This window comes from Ochotona curzoniae, unplaced genomic scaffold (assembly GCF_017591425.1).
Source record: "Ochotona curzoniae isolate NIBS_2020 unplaced genomic scaffold, NIBS_Ocur_1.0 scaffold_3835, whole genome shotgun sequence".
NCBI classification, from domain to species: domain Eukaryota; kingdom Metazoa; phylum Chordata; class Mammalia; order Lagomorpha; family Ochotonidae; genus Ochotona; species Ochotona curzoniae.
The window spans coordinates 22,423,871-22,439,251 of NW_024467114.1; the positions used below are offsets into that span (position 1 = coordinate 22,423,871).

Genomic DNA, 15,381 nt, shown 5'->3' on the forward strand with positions numbered 1-15,381 from the left:
CCGGCAGGTGCTGTGGCTTGGCCTCTCCCCTGCCCCCCATCCAGTTCCAGCTCACACTGGTGGGTGCTGCCTCCCAACCTGACCCAGCCAGCCCCCGGTCCTGGCCCTAATGTGACTGGATGGTGCTGTGGCCTGACTTGGCCTGTCTTGCACCCTGTCTGGTTCTCAGATCTGCCAGTGGGTGCTGGGACCTGGCCCAGAATGGCCCACCCCGAGACCTGAGCCACAGGAATGTCGGCAGGTACTGTAAAACCTGGCCTGGTCTGGGCTGCTCCTTATCTTGGTTCTTGTGTTCACCTGCAGGGACTGCGTCCCAATAAAGGAGCTCTCCAAGCCAGTGGCAGATCTCACACGGGTGGGTCCTTGGCCCAGGTTTAGTCCACTTCCTGTCCTGGCAGGAACAGTGGCCTTGCCCAATTGGCCCACACCCACTCTGGTTCTTACTGTTGGTTGTTACAGCCCAGCCACACCTGGTCCCCCTGACACAGCTCTTGTGTAGTTCAGTGGGAGCCGAGGCCCAATCCAGTTTGTCCTACACCCTCCCTGGCTCTCATAAGCACCAGTGGGTGTCAGAATCAAGCACAGTCAGAGTCCACACTCATGCCTAGGGACACTGCAGCCATGTCCAGCCCAGATTGCCCCCATTCCCAGACTCCTGGCAAGCCCACATCCCCAGCCTCTCCGAGTGTGCTGCTGGACGGCCCATCGCCAGGAATAAGCCACCCGTGTCAGATTACACGGTTGACATACATGCCTTGAGGACAGATCAGGCACAACTGCACGCAAGTCCAGCAGGGTAATTTTATTCTTTCCTTCTTAAAATAAAGATACAATAGAAGTTTTACAATTCATTGTGATTAGATGTGATTTATAACTTTAACACTTAAAAAAAGACACAACCCGAACTAGTACAAATTATAGGACTATTTAGCGCAAGGGGAAACTACCTTTCTGATCAAAACATGTGCCGCAGCTAAGCTAAACATTCTTAGAAAGGGTCTGTGGAAAACCTTTCATCTCAGGTAGTCACACTGTTTTTGTAACCATTAAATGCCTTCATCAAGTGAGTCAGATGCTTCCTAAACTTAGAAACCTATGCCCTGAAACACCTACATCTTCATCTTGTTTTTCCAGCCATAGAATATTAATAAGAAAGTACCTAAATATTTTCTAAGGACTGAAGCTTTCTGAAAACTTCAATTACCTTTCTTGGCTCAGTACCTGACTGAAATGTTCATACATTTATATTGCACAGAAAAAAATTTGAGCAGCATACTACGTGTGTGTTTAGGCTGATGGAAGATAAGATTGGACAAAAACCCTACGTGATGTTCCATTTACATGATTTAAATATATAGCCTCTATATCTTTAATTGGTAAGTAAAAAGGTAAGCACAGGAATACAAATGTACTTAGAATTTTACAAAATATATTCTACTCCTTAGAGACATGCACAAGCTTTTGATTTCAGATTTATCACCCAGGGAGCTAGTTCACCCTCCTTCATAAGGAAAGTAAGAAGGCATGTGTACAAAATCATTTATATGAAAAAAAGATCCACATTCCTTTTGTCTTAGACAAATATTTATGGAATACTCAAAATAATGGAAGGATTCCCACATGAGGAGGTCCAAAGACTTGGAATGAGTGGCACATTATGCTATGTGGAATGACAACACTCTTCATGTCATCAGGGCGACAGCCTGGCATGTTTCAAGGCTACCACAGGCTGGGTGCGAAAGCCCCACATGCCAGCCACCTTTGGTCAAGGGCCCAGAGCATGCCAGGGGGACGGCCCTCTGGAGCCCCAGTGACTCCCTGTCACAGCACAGGCTACAAGGAGCGGCTGCTTCCCTGCCTCCCCAGTGTTGAAGGGCGCCCTGACTCATCTCAAAGACCACTGGGCTACAACATGCACAGGATGGAAGAATGGCACAGACCTTCCTCCCACACACTGGGCTCTCACTGCCTTCTGAAACCTCCAACCCGTGGAGCAGGTGCCGCGCTTGGGACGCCTGCAGTCAGACTCGGACTTAAAGAGCCTTGATCCTCAGCTGGGCCTGTTACTTCTCTCTCTCATCCCAATCGGCCCCCCCTTCTACCTCCCCCTCGACTTTCCAAAGGCAATTCTTAGAGACAAAGCGTGCTCCCTCCAGCTCCTGGGAAGCCAGCCAAGGCTGGGTGGGGGATCTGCTTCCTAAAGCTCGCCTAGAGAAGTTCCTGAGGCCTTCGGGGCTGGTGATCCCATGGGATCTGGGGTCAGACTGCTAGTGCTGGTCACACACACAAATACTATGAGCAAGCCATTCTACCCATGGAGGCCAGGACTGGGAACTTCCACTTTCTCTTCCTTCCTTCCCCGTGCCACTGTCCTTACTGTGCTTAGGATGAAGTACAGTACACAAGGGCATCTTTCAAACACTCCTTTCCGGCCAGCTGGAAGCAGGGCCACTACCAGCCAGCTACAGCAGGAGTCTGTCACACCCTGGAAGAGGCCAGCTCACCCTCACTTCCTCAAGCCTCAGCCAGAGTGGCTGCTGACACTGCCACCACCCTTGTCATTAGCGATGTCACCGTGGAAGCTGGCCTGGAACCCATTAGCTCAACAAGTGTTGCTTGGAAGGGGACTGCTTCAGAGCTGGTCACCTGAGGTGCCTGGGATGTGAGCACCAGGTGTGTGGGCCCATAGGCCAAGGGGCAGGACTGCCCGTCCCCAATAGTGCTGTCACTTTGGGACCCCTGCCTACCATGGCATGTCCTCCCTGAAAACTCCAACAAACTCCAGGATGGGCAGAAAGAATAGGTACAGCCTTCCAACCCTTTCCAGGACCTAAATTTTAACTTCTGAAATTAGTCATTTTATGCTGAAGGCCAGTTGAGTGACCACTGAATAAGTCAACTAGAAACATTGAGACAGTTCACATGAAAATATATACTACATATTATATATGTCCAAATGGGGGACAAGAAATACTAAAGCAAAGGTGAATTTCATCTATTTTTATTTCAGTGGATTTCAAAGTATGGGTTGAGTGGATATTGAATAGTGAGAGATGGGAGCTTAACCAAACCGCACACCAGGGCCTGTTTCCCTAGCAGTGAGTACTTTGCTGCAAGGAAACGATGCTCCACGAACACACATCATGCTAACGATGTGCCACCAGGAGCCAAGAGGTCAGAATGGCTCCTTCGTGGTCTCAGCACATCTTTATAGTACTTTTTGAGGCTGTGCTGGTATCACTTCCTTTTCTTCAAATATGACTTCCCAAGGTTCACTTTCTTGGCAGCACTGAATTAATGGAGTTCTCTCATTAAACTCTCCAGTTGATCATCACTGAAATCTGATTGATATGCTCAAAGGAAAGTAAGCTTTTGCATTTCCTGCACTTGGGGGAGCCGAGGGTGTGTGGCTGTTGCTCTCTGTTCACTACACATGCCTTACAAGGATTAACTCCTTAGATACACGTCACAAGTGCTCAGTCAAGCATAACCAGCATCCGCTTAATCAAGCCTCTTATTTTCCCAGCACTCTTTCTAGCATTAGGCTCCCAATGTGTATATGTACGTACTTATTTTTAACCACGTGTCCTTTGTGACAGAAAAGACACTCTGTTCACCTTAAATTCTCCCTGAGAACACCCATCTAAAGTCCCCCTGGAAAGCAAACGGGAGCTGCTTATAGCAAACACATCAGGTCCAGCCATGTACAATCGTCAGTAGATGCCACACAAGAGCAGGTGGCTAATGTGAAACCAGACTTCGTCTACACCACAGATGACTGACGGGATGGCTGTGGGCTAAGCTGGGGTCTCCATGGAATACTTACAAATCATCTTGATTCTCTTTACGAGTGTAAAGGGACTGATTTCATATGGACAGGGGCTGATTATAGATGGGTTGGGGGCAGGGTGTTTTCAGTCTGAAGTAGGAAGGCCAAAAGCCTTGAAAAACTTTATGAAGACTACAAAGAAGAGTAGATGAGAAAACAAAAACAAAAAGAACCCTGTATATCTGACACACCGAAGGGAAACTGTTCAAAAGAAGAAACTGAAGGTGCATACATTCAGGGTTAAAAAATGCTGGTAAGAAACTGCAACATGACTGGAGTGGACAGTGACCTCTGAGAGGACGGCTGCACTGACCGGCCTGTGCGTCCCGTGGCTCCCACGCCCACGGACCCAGCTCTGCACCATCTCTGCACATCCACCCCACGGGCGGGGCGGGAAGGAACACAGCGACACTCCTCGATGCCTCCACACTGGCTTTTAAGGATTTGGAAAGAACAAATGAGAAATGTGAAACAGAGCAGTCTTGTCCTGCAGGATCACTGCCCCTGGCGGTCCCATGTCTGGAAAGAAATGAGTTGGCAACTTTTGTGGGTAGAAACAACAAAATCAGCTAATTCACGAAAATAACAAAGGTTGCACATTTTAGGGCCAACTTGAGAGAAATTAAAATAATAATAACTTAATTTTAGCAAATATAAATTACAATGACCGTGTAGCTATTCAAACAGCAAAACAGGATAAAATTCACATAAGTAAAAACCTTTCTAAAGTAAACAAATGTGTCACATCAGGATGTCAAATCCACTAGAAGGTTCAAGGTGTGTTTAATCAGGCTCAGAACGAAACAAAAGCAGTCCATCTCAACCCAAGCTGGACAGCCACTCGTGCTCCGGCTGTGATCCCATCGTTTCAGACAGGGCTCAACTGTCCGTGTAAACAGCTCGACATATTGGTCCCTTGCTCTGGACGCGCGGCCAGTGCACAGTCTGGGAGCAGCACACAGGGAACACTTCTACCTGGGACAGCAATGGCAGCCTGGCCACCTTGCTCAGGGCTTTCCATCCGGGGGCTCCGTCAGACTCTGTGGGGTGGAACTGGTGAAAGTCGAAAGCCACGAAGACATGGCAGTCCTCGCACTGGAAAAGGCGCCCCCAACAGACTGGCCTAGGAGGCAGAGAAAAGGGGAAACGTCTTCACTTGGTTAAGAGACAATGAAAGATCAATGTTGTTTAATACATGTTAACCCACTGGGACACTCCAATACATTCAGTTACTAAAATGCAACGGACATGTCTAGTTTCAAAATGATTCCTTTCCACAGAATATCTATGGGTCTAATTTCTTGGCATTTCTTGTCTATTCTAAGGATTTCGAAATTGCCACAGGGTTGGCAATCCTGGCTATTCATCAGCATCATTTGGAAAGTATAAACAGTAAATTCTGCTCTTCGTGTCTTCATTACCAAGCTGATCATCGGTAACCTCCCGTCTAACGTGACCCAGTGCTGTGAGTGGCACGCTGGAATCTCACACTGCCTGTCAGGACAGGAGCCAGCCTTCCAGGCAGCACACTCACACTGCCTGAGCTCTCGCAGCGTTATCAGCCTGGCTGTCCTGGGTCACAGGGTGGGCATTCAAGGAGCCCTTCTTGGACCTAATGATGGCCCTGCAGGGCAGAGTAGGGATGTTGGTGATTCAGACACACCAAAGATGGCCCATAGCGCCCCCTGCAGGGAAGGGCTGAAGTAAAGGAAGAGACTGTCCAGATAATTTTTATTATGGTATTTACAGTTGCTATTTTATTAATAGTAGTAGTTGTTAATCTCCTACAATGCCCAATTTATAAGTGGAACTTCATCATAGTTATGTTTGTATAGAAAGAAAGTATATATATAGGGTTTGGTATTAACTGTGGTTTCAGGCATCCACTATGGGTCTTGGAACTTATGCCCCCCTGTTTTAACAATTCATATTGTATAAGCATAAATGGAATTTTTATAAATAAAAATGGGTTCAAAATAAGTCAACAGATATTACAGCATGGAAATAAATGCTTACACACCAAATTTCATTACTTTGCAACAAAACAAGCTTCATGGTAGAGCTCCCATGTGTTCCACTGGTTCTAAATATGTGTCCGCCATTATCTGTTCCTCCTAGACCTACAGAATGTTGAAGGTTTAAGCACAGCCAGTCAGACAGCAGCGAGCCCCTGGGCTTCTGAATGGGTCAGTCAACCTATTTCAGGAAGTAGGTTCTATTTTGATATGTTTATGTGACTAAGAAAATGTAAATAACTGGTCAATCAGAGATAACTGTGAGCTCCTGGCACTACTGGCAATGTACTTCCTTAAAATTCTATCAAGGAGAATGGCCTAGAATTGCTCGGTGGGTTTTCGCTGAGCCAAAGTCCCTCTCACAGATTCGACCACTCTCTGAGATAGTGTCTGTGTAACTTGCCCCTTCCACCCAGTGTTAGTGCCACGCCTGAAAAGTTCCCGACTCTGGGACTTCCCTCTGGAGGCAATCGGGGACCTGCACTGAGCCACTCAGCACCCACATCCCCATTTCTGCTGCCAGCAACCATGGCCAAATAAAAGAGCATATAAGGAGACTATATTTTATGGTGTCCAACTGGAACTAAACACAAAGTAGGCATATCTTCAAGAAAAAGTCTCTACTAAGATTTTTCTTCTAAAAGCAATAAAAACAAATTTCCCAAATGCGCAAAAGTTGAGGAAGGAACACAAATGAAATATGATTAAGCATGGCAGAATCATTACCCTAAAGGAAACAAAACACATTAGTACCCAGCCATGACAGGAGACTGATGAAACACCTAAGAAAGAATTAGAAATAATGATTGTCAGGTTATTCAAAGGAACAGAGACACATACTGGCATAAAATGATGACATCAGTAAGGACAAAAGATGTGCAATTCAGCACACAGATAGCAAATGAAAACAAACTAAATGCAAACCAAAACTAGACAGAAATATTAGAAATGGAGAATGCAGTAGGTCAGATTAAAAAAACAAATAAAAACACTGGAAAGCCTTAATAGCAGACTTGATTAGCAGAAGAAAGAACCAAACCTTGAAGACAGATCTTTTGAAATATCTCAACAAGAGAAAACAGCTAAAGGGAACGCAGAGTTGGGGATCTCTGCCACGCTGTCAAATGCACTGATACTCAACTGAAGGAAGGGGGAAGAGTAACAGCTTAGAAAATCTATTCAGTGACATAGCAGTAGCAAACTGGCCCAGTTTGGAGAAAAATACAGACATTCAAGTACAGGAAGCCCTTAGGACCCCGACTAGGCATGATGAGGAAAGAACCTCACCCTGACACATCACAGTCAAACTCTGAACAACACAACACAGCTGATTTTGGAGTTTGCAAGAGAAAAGTGTGAGGTTACTACTTTTCAAAGATTTCTTGTTAGATTTACAGCAGAATCTTCCATAGATGCCTAATAGGCATGAGAAGAATGGAGAACTATAGTCCAGGTTTTGAATTTCTAGAATAGATTTTTTTACTTCTTGGTAATTTGAGTCAAAGAATTACATTTTTAAATCTGTAGGACTCTTATTTGTTTACCATATTCTATTATCCTTTTAATATCTGTGAGATCTATAGGGACATTCCTACTTTGACTCCCAATAGAATAATTTGCCATCTTTATCAATCTATAAAGGTTTTGTGAATATTGCTGATCTTTTCAAAATGTCAACTACTGCTTTTGTGCATTTTCTTCATGATATGATTCTACTTTGGAAGGCAGCAGCTCTTAATGAATGCTGATTCTGCTATTTATACAAATTATGGTCAGTGCAATGAATGGGGTAGAAGTTATCCAAAGAAGCCTAACTCCTAGGAAACAGAAAGATGTTATCAGGAAATTCTGTCACCCTCTGTCAGGTGTGGGAACATTTGTTGAGTTTTTGATATTTTGTGTCACAATTTAACAAACAAGTCAAAAATTTAAAAAACTCTTGAATTATGTGCTCTACAGATCTATATAACTTTGTTTTTTACCAATTACATGTTAAAACTACAAAATACTTCTGTTAGGAGTCCAATCTGTACCCAGCTAACAGCTTGCCTTACCTACAGCTTTTCCTGTTTGTACAACATTCCGGCTCGTTGAGACCATGACATTTCCAATTTTTTTGCCACGTTCACTGTTCTGGACAGAACTGAGTAAAGGAAAGAAGTGTTAAATACAATTAAAAACAAATCCTGCACACATACAACACACGCTGACCTGCTCTGTAGCCACCCCAAATTAGAACTATTAGGAAAAGAAGTTCAATGATTCATTACTTGTTATGAATGAATTAATTTATTCATCTTTCAAACATGTGAACTGTCAAAACATACTAAAGGGACATCCAGATGAACCAAAAAACGGCCAGGATGTAAGGCTGTTACATCTCCCCAGCAGACTCACTTTGTTAATCCTGTTGCTCGGGCCCACCGCTCTGCAGAATGGCGCTCTGTTGGCTTTAAGACACACGCACGCATGCGTGCGCACACACACACACACACACACACACACACACACCACTGAGCTGGAGCATGCTGTGCACGTGCTTGGTTAGTGGTTGAAGCCCAAGTGTGTAAGTAGAGAAGCACAACCCCCAGTTGGCACAACTTCAGACGAGACTCTTCCAGTATTTTCTCTAAGTACTCACTGTGAGAATCTTAACTTCATGTCTGACACGGAGTACTGGCCTTGAAATGGATGGCTGGGAAACAAAGAATAATAATTTTAAAAAGTTATTATCATAGGATACTATTAGGAAACCTCTCGGGGGTGACAGAGCTGGGAGGCAGCACTCTGCTAAAGCTCTCCGCTGGCAGCTGGGAGATGCCCGAGAAACCACTTAGCCCTCTGAGCTCCAGTCCCTTCACTTGAGAAACACAGTGTGTGCGTGTGCGGGGTGTGCTGCGGGAATGCTTCCTGTATTATTTGGTCTATGATGTGACCTAAACCTCAACATTTTTAAGGCTCCCCTGAGTGCTCAGGGCCAGACAGAATTACACTCCAGGCACAGATAGACCTGGTTCCCGGACACCTTGTAACTGTGTGTTACTTCATGATCACGGAGATTGCCGAGGGTCAGCCCACGTATTCTCTGTTAGAAATGCAGGCCTTTGCCTTTCTAAGAAAGTACCCCTTCCTTACTTCCCTATTTCCACAGTACAAATAAAAGCATATGAAAAACCTCAGGCAATGTGACCACAGTTACACTAATAAAAGAGAGGGTCAATAAACATCCCAGTCCTTGGTGCGCCCCGGGCTCCCGCTGTCCGGGTGGGGGAGGGGGAGGCGCTCCCTGCCTCAAACACTGTCTGTGGTTTTCTTAAAGGACAACAAAACTTCTCTGGCTGAAGTGAACAAGGTAACATTTCTTCCATGCCCTGGGTTCTAATCTCAGGGTTGAAAAGCTGCCAGGTGATCAAATCCTTCTCTATGGTTCTGGAAGGCTGTATTTAAGGAGTGCGACATGCCCGCCGTGTGTGAGGAGAGACAGCTGTCATTCCTGATGGTTTCACAATCACCATGCAAGCAGAATCTTTGTAAATGACACATAATAACCTTCAAAGGCTGCTGCTGCTTAGTTTCTATTTGGGGGAAATGTGGAAAATATGCTATCACACTGTTTCCCTACCTACAGGCACTTTCACTTTCTTTTCGATCTGAGTGACCGTAATTTCCTTACGCATCATCCTAAGTACTATTTTATGATCCTTTAAAACTCATCCTCACTGAGCATTTAAGGAGCTGCTTCAAGTCAAAAACCCAGAGGCAGGGCCTGGGAAGACAGCCGACAGTCAGTGCAGGGAAGCCTTCTGGACTTGAACTGGGGCTCAGGTGGGATGCTGATGCCACAGACTGCAGCTTTATCTACTAGGCCACACTGCTGGGCTCTCTGCCCTTCAAATCAATAGATAAGTAAATCAATCTCATAAACGCATTGGCCTAGTAGTGAAGATCCTGGCTGTGGGGTTGGTGTTGTGGTATAGCCAGTTAAACTGCCACCTGGGACACCAACAACCCTTGTTGGACTGCTGGCTGAGTCCTAGTCGCTCTTCCTCCAATCGAGCTCCTTGCTAAGCCTCCTGGGAAAACAGTAGTCGTTGGGTCCTTGCCGCTTGCATGGGAAAACAGAATGGAGTTCTAAGCTCCTGGCTTCGCCCCACCTTTGCCCACTATGGCCATGTGGCCAGTGAAGCAGATGGAAGCAAGATCTCTGCTTTTCAAGTAAATAAATCTTTTATTTTATTTTACTTTATTTTTTTGAGCTGCAAGAAGCCCATGTGGCCCAGGTGGGAGTACCTGGGCTTGAGCCCTGGCTCAGCTTCTGCTCTCACGCCCCTGGGAGGCAGCAGATGGCATCATGTAGTTGTCACTGCTAACCAGACTGGAGACCTTGACTGAGTTTCTGGTTCCTGGCTTTGGCCTGGTCCAGTCAGGGCTGTGGCAGGCATTTTGACAGAGAACCAGGAGATGGAAGCTCTTTTTAATAAATAATTAAAAATTTTAATCTAGAAAGTAATTTTCAGGGAGGGTATACACACTCTATCAGTCGATCTCCTTCAACTCTATCCCATGGTGCTCGCACACAGGTGTTACTCCAGCCCACAGCAAGTCTTCCATGCTCATGTGTATAAGCCCTTAGTCTGATTCAATGTGTCATATAGTTTTTTTTTTTAATTACAGAATCTAATGGGGAAACTTTGAACATACACTGAGGAGTTCATGTATCAATTTTAATTGTTTTTCCACACTTCCTGTCATAAAGCAAGCCTCTTAGCTTGACATGAGCATATTTCCTTCTAGGCTTCTATATTGCTTGGTCATTCTGTTGAAGGGCAAGTTCTGGCTCCAGGGAAAGGCAGAGAACCACCACGCCTGAGCAGCATAGGTGCCCTGCCCTGCCTCTCTGCAGCAAGCATGCATCTGAGAAACAACAGCCCTGCTTGTGCTGACAGGTGCTCCCCACGGGAGGACTCTGAACGGGAGAGCAGTTTCTAAGCTGCTTCTCTCTGTCTGGGAGCTTTATTGTAACCCTCATAAGGAGCCTCTTGAAGATGCAATATCAATGTTGGGGTATGCTTTTCTTTGTATACTTAGCGCACCATTTTATGTCCCAAGTGTCAATCTGCAGAGGGAAGTGCTTACTTCGGATTTATTTCAGCAAGTGCCGGATGCTTGTTGCTATTCCATACCCTATAGTTGTGAGTATTCTTCCACGCTGTAACAAAAGTGGTCCCATAGTCCGACAGTATCTTTTCATTATCTGTCAAGTAAATATATGAAAAAAGTTGAGCTGGACCATAGCCATCCAGAGATGTGAAGACTAACAAGCAAAAAGGGTAAAGGAATGGCTTCAGCCCCCCACCCTCCCACTCTTTTTTTGGGAGATAGCCTACCAGATGCCAGGAAACTTGGATCTAGTTCCAGAAATCCTGTTAAGAAGCTATGTGGCCTTTGGCAAGTCACTTAATCACTCAGAACTTCATTTTCCTAACTGGAAAATAAGAGGGTTGAGCCAGATATTTTCCAAGGTTCCTTATAACTCCAAAATATTTCCATGTTCTCCTTACATTATGAGGCTAGCATTATTTATTAAATAAAAACTATAGACTTGAAGGTGAATAAACAAACTCTTTGCACATATGGAGTGAGTAGGGTATCTTTCTATCTTTTTGTAAATGTAATTTTTTATGAAGAAACTGAGAACACATAAATTGGTTCTATTTTCTCTTCTTTGGGCTTTGTCTATTTAGTGTTTCTTTCTTGAGTTTCTAAGTATCTCAACTGTCAGAAGTACTTGAGATAACAATGGGAGATTTTTCACATTTAATGTAGAAAGTTTCTGGCTTTATCAAGACAATGGGAATGCTTCAATGTGGAATATCTCTCCCACTGTGAAGAACAGAGAAAGGTCTGGAGAACGGACTCCAGTGGGTCTTGCTTCACATTCTAACTGCGTGCCGTCTGCGCTGAAGGGGAACTGCAAGCACCTTGGCTGCTGAGGAAGGAAGAGAAGGAAATACACATCTCATGCAGGTGAAGCCCGAGGAACCTGGAGCTCTCTGGACCTTGTTAATTTAAGACTGTGGCTCTGAGCTGGACTGTTAGGGTTAAAATCTCAGCTCAGCCTCTTTGCTTCTGTAAAATGAAAATGCCTAGGTATCCACCTCCAGAACTGCTGTGAGGATGAAAGGAATTATTAGATGTCAAGGGCATGGACAGGATCCTTCACATGTTAAATGCTGAAAACAAAAAAAAGCAACAACCGAAAAAGGGAGCTCCTATTGTGCAGGACTTAAAGCCTCCTGGACTCCTGAAGCCACATGAATGGCGGAAGACAGGGTGTCCTTTCAAGATAACTCAACAAATCTGGGATTTAGAGGATTTAATTTTTATGTCTCCAGGATGACATTTGCAGAAACAATAAAAAATTTCAAGTGCCCTGTTAACAAATGAAGGCTGTTTGTTAGCTTTCCTTTACAAATGAAAAGCATGTCTGAAGCCTGGTGAGGCGCTAACATGGTGGAGGTAGTATTGATTAAAAAAACAAACTACTGATACAACAATGGGAGCATCCTCAGTGCCACTATGGCACTATGTATTTCACTGCAATAAAACACAGTAATAGAGACAGCTGATGAGGAAGGACACAAGCTCAACACTCTTAATGGCAAATCTACCTGATCCTGCCACATGTCCAGGCGGAAGAACTCATCACAGAGTTCCACTTTCACTTTTTATATATGTATTTTTTTTCTGGCAGGGCAGGGAATGACAGTTTTAGCATGTGGTAACTTTATGTTTACTTGCCCCACTTTAGCCATTTAGTAGGAATGATACTATCTCTTATAATAGCAAATAAGTTTCAATGGTTTCTATTTTTATTATTTCTTTTATTTCCCTTGATACATCCTGAAAATTCCCCCCAAAATATTTATAAACAGCCACAGAATGCTGATATCCCCTTACTGACAATGAACTACTAAGCAAGTGCATAAAGTCATAAGAACTGCATTTACTGACTTCAAATATGTTAATGTTTTCATTGTAAAGAAAAGGTAAATTTCACATGTATGATGGAATCTGTTTCTGTAGAAATACCATCCAAAACACGATAAAACTGGTCTAAAATATATGCACTGACATGTCTGGAAGGATATAAAGTGCTTGAAAAATCGGGATTAGCTATCCCCGTATGAGGCAGCAGCAGGGACTTTCTGTACTGCGTACGTAATTGTGCAACCCAAGCCACCAGAAGGGTAACGGAACGAAAAATGACGACACGAAATACCCGTGTGCTCGGCCTGGCTTCTTACCTAACTGCAGCGTGGCGGCCAGCAGGGCATGGATGTAGACTGCAAACTGGGCCCGGATCCACTCGTCACCTCCCTCCCAGCCCGTGCCATCCAGGAAGACGTCATCCCGGTTCTCAGTGACGTGCCTCACCAGGTAGTCTGCGAACCGGAGGTCGGCGGTGGTCGGGTTAAGCAGCTTCCTGAGTTCTGGGTCATGGATCTGGATCACAGCTTCTTCTACCTAGCGGGGTGCACCCAGGCACAAGTCAGGGGCTGGACAATCATGCAGATGCAGATCAGACATCACTCACGCCACGCCTTAAAGAATAACTACAGGGAAGGTGGCTTTGAAAGTAAAAAAACAGGAGTAAAACAGCATTCTTGACAGTTGAGTCTAAGGAAGGAACCGGTGTTGAATTAAAGTTTTTTTTTGGAACTAAAAAAATGTTCATTTTGGTTTTAGAAAATACATGCATAACTATGTAACTCTGAATTGTAAAAGTAATTCATGAAGGTTTTGGAAAATACAGAAATATAGGTATGGTTAAAAAAAATCATGGTTATCTTGCCATTAGAAATGAACACGCTCAAGTGAACTTCCTTAACATTTTTGCCTTTGAGTACAGATACTTCAGACTACTTTTATTATGAAACATTTTGCATACAAAGAAATTTATGTCACAGGTTAGTTCTGAAGTACAGTAATAAAATATATACTGGCAAGCCCACCAACCAGTTTCCAAACTAGACTATTGTCAAGGATGTCAAAACAATGTCGTGGCCTTCTCACCCACAGCTTTCTGTCCTGGATCGTGTGTGTGTGTGTGTGTGTATTTTTTTCTTCCTCAAAATTGTAATTATGTAAAATCTAGCTCTAAATCTTAAACTGCTCTTTTAGCATAGCCACTCTTCCCTGGAGCATATTCTGATGCTCTGTGTCAGAAACTACAGAAACCTTAGTGCAGTGGCAGTTTCTCTTAGGAATGATTTCACTTAATAAATGATTTAAATTTCTTATATATTGGACAAATTCCTTCAATTATCTAAAGAACGAACACATTTAATAAACCATGAGATCACAGTAGGCCAGACTGCTTGGGTTGGAATCCTAGATCACTCACTCAACTACCTGTTTAATATCATTCACATCATTCAATCTGGTTCCTTGGTTCTGCAGGTAAAAATGCAGGCACTGACAGTAACAGCACCTATCCCACAGGGTCGGCTCGAACACTAAATCTGTTAATATACGTAAAGTGGACAGACGTCTGGCGTACAGTAAGCATTGTCATCATTAATGCAGTTACGGACCGAAGCGGGAACAAAGGGAGCAACAAGCCAAGGACACACTCATACATGAACGTACTTCCACAATGGCATCACTGAGGTGTTTCTGTTGTCGAAAAAGGATGTTAGTAGCTCCAGCAACAAATCCCCGCACTGTGACATCAGACAGAAGATGATGCTGCTGTAATGCCATGTACGGCAAGCACAGATAGCCCTATGAATCGTAAGAGTAACAGACAATATTAGCAAAGTAGAAGGACAGCTACCTTGCTCTTTAAGCCCAGAAATCGAGGGGGGAGGGGACGCTCCCATCCCTAATCAGCTGTCCCTGCTCTGTCCCCAGTGCAGCTGGCCTTGACTTATTCTGCTCACAGTCCAGGGAGCTGCAGGGCTTGCTGCACTCAACTCAGTGACTGATTAGCTAAGCTTCTCCATAAACAGTAAAATCATGCATAGCAGTTTAACATGAAGGATATCTTCATTATTTTGTTCTTAGTTCAACTTAAAAGTCACTTCAGTAATTCATGAGTTGAACTTCTTAAGAAATACAGTATTAAGTGCATTGATAAAACACTGTTTAGTCGAAAGCTATTAAAATTTCAAGTCACAGGGCCTATGCCTATAGCACCACTATCCCATATGGGTGCCAGGTCTGATCCTGCTGCTCCACTTCCAAACCTGATCCCTACTGGTGGCCTGGCAAAGCAGCAGATGGCCTAATGCCTTTGGTCGCTGCACACATATGGGAGACCTGGAAGAAGCTCCTGGCTCCCAGCTTCAGACCTGCCCAGCTCTGGCCACTGGGGAATGAAATCAGTGTATGGAAGATCTCTCTCTGTTTCTCCCTCCATCCATGTAGCTCTAACTTTCAAGTAAAAGGAATACATTAAGAAATAAATAAATGAAGACAATCTAAAGTTGAATAAAAACAAAAAGCAGGGGTTAGCACAGTGGTGGAGGTGGC

General features: G+C 44.3%; 1 protein-coding gene across 1 annotated transcript in view; it reads right to left on the bottom strand.

Moving 5' to 3' along the window:
* Positions 1–787: 787 nt before the first annotated feature.
* The window catches only part of AVL9 (AVL9 cell migration associated), a 38,093-nt gene continuing 23,499 nt past the window's right edge, over positions 788–15,381 (bottom strand). The window contains exons 11-16 of the mRNA XM_040965146.1: positions 14,497–14,631; positions 13,152–13,371; positions 10,981–11,098; positions 8,486–8,539; positions 7,899–7,987; positions 788–4,952 (exon numbers count right to left, since the gene is read on the bottom strand). Coding sequence (XP_040821080.1) covers positions 4,837–4,952; positions 7,899–7,987; positions 8,486–8,539; positions 10,981–11,098; positions 13,152–13,371; positions 14,497–14,631 — 732 coding nt within the window. The 3' untranslated portion in view covers positions 788–4,836. The remainder of the gene's footprint in view (positions 4,953–7,898; positions 7,988–8,485; positions 8,540–10,980; positions 11,099–13,151; positions 13,372–14,496; positions 14,632–15,381) is intronic.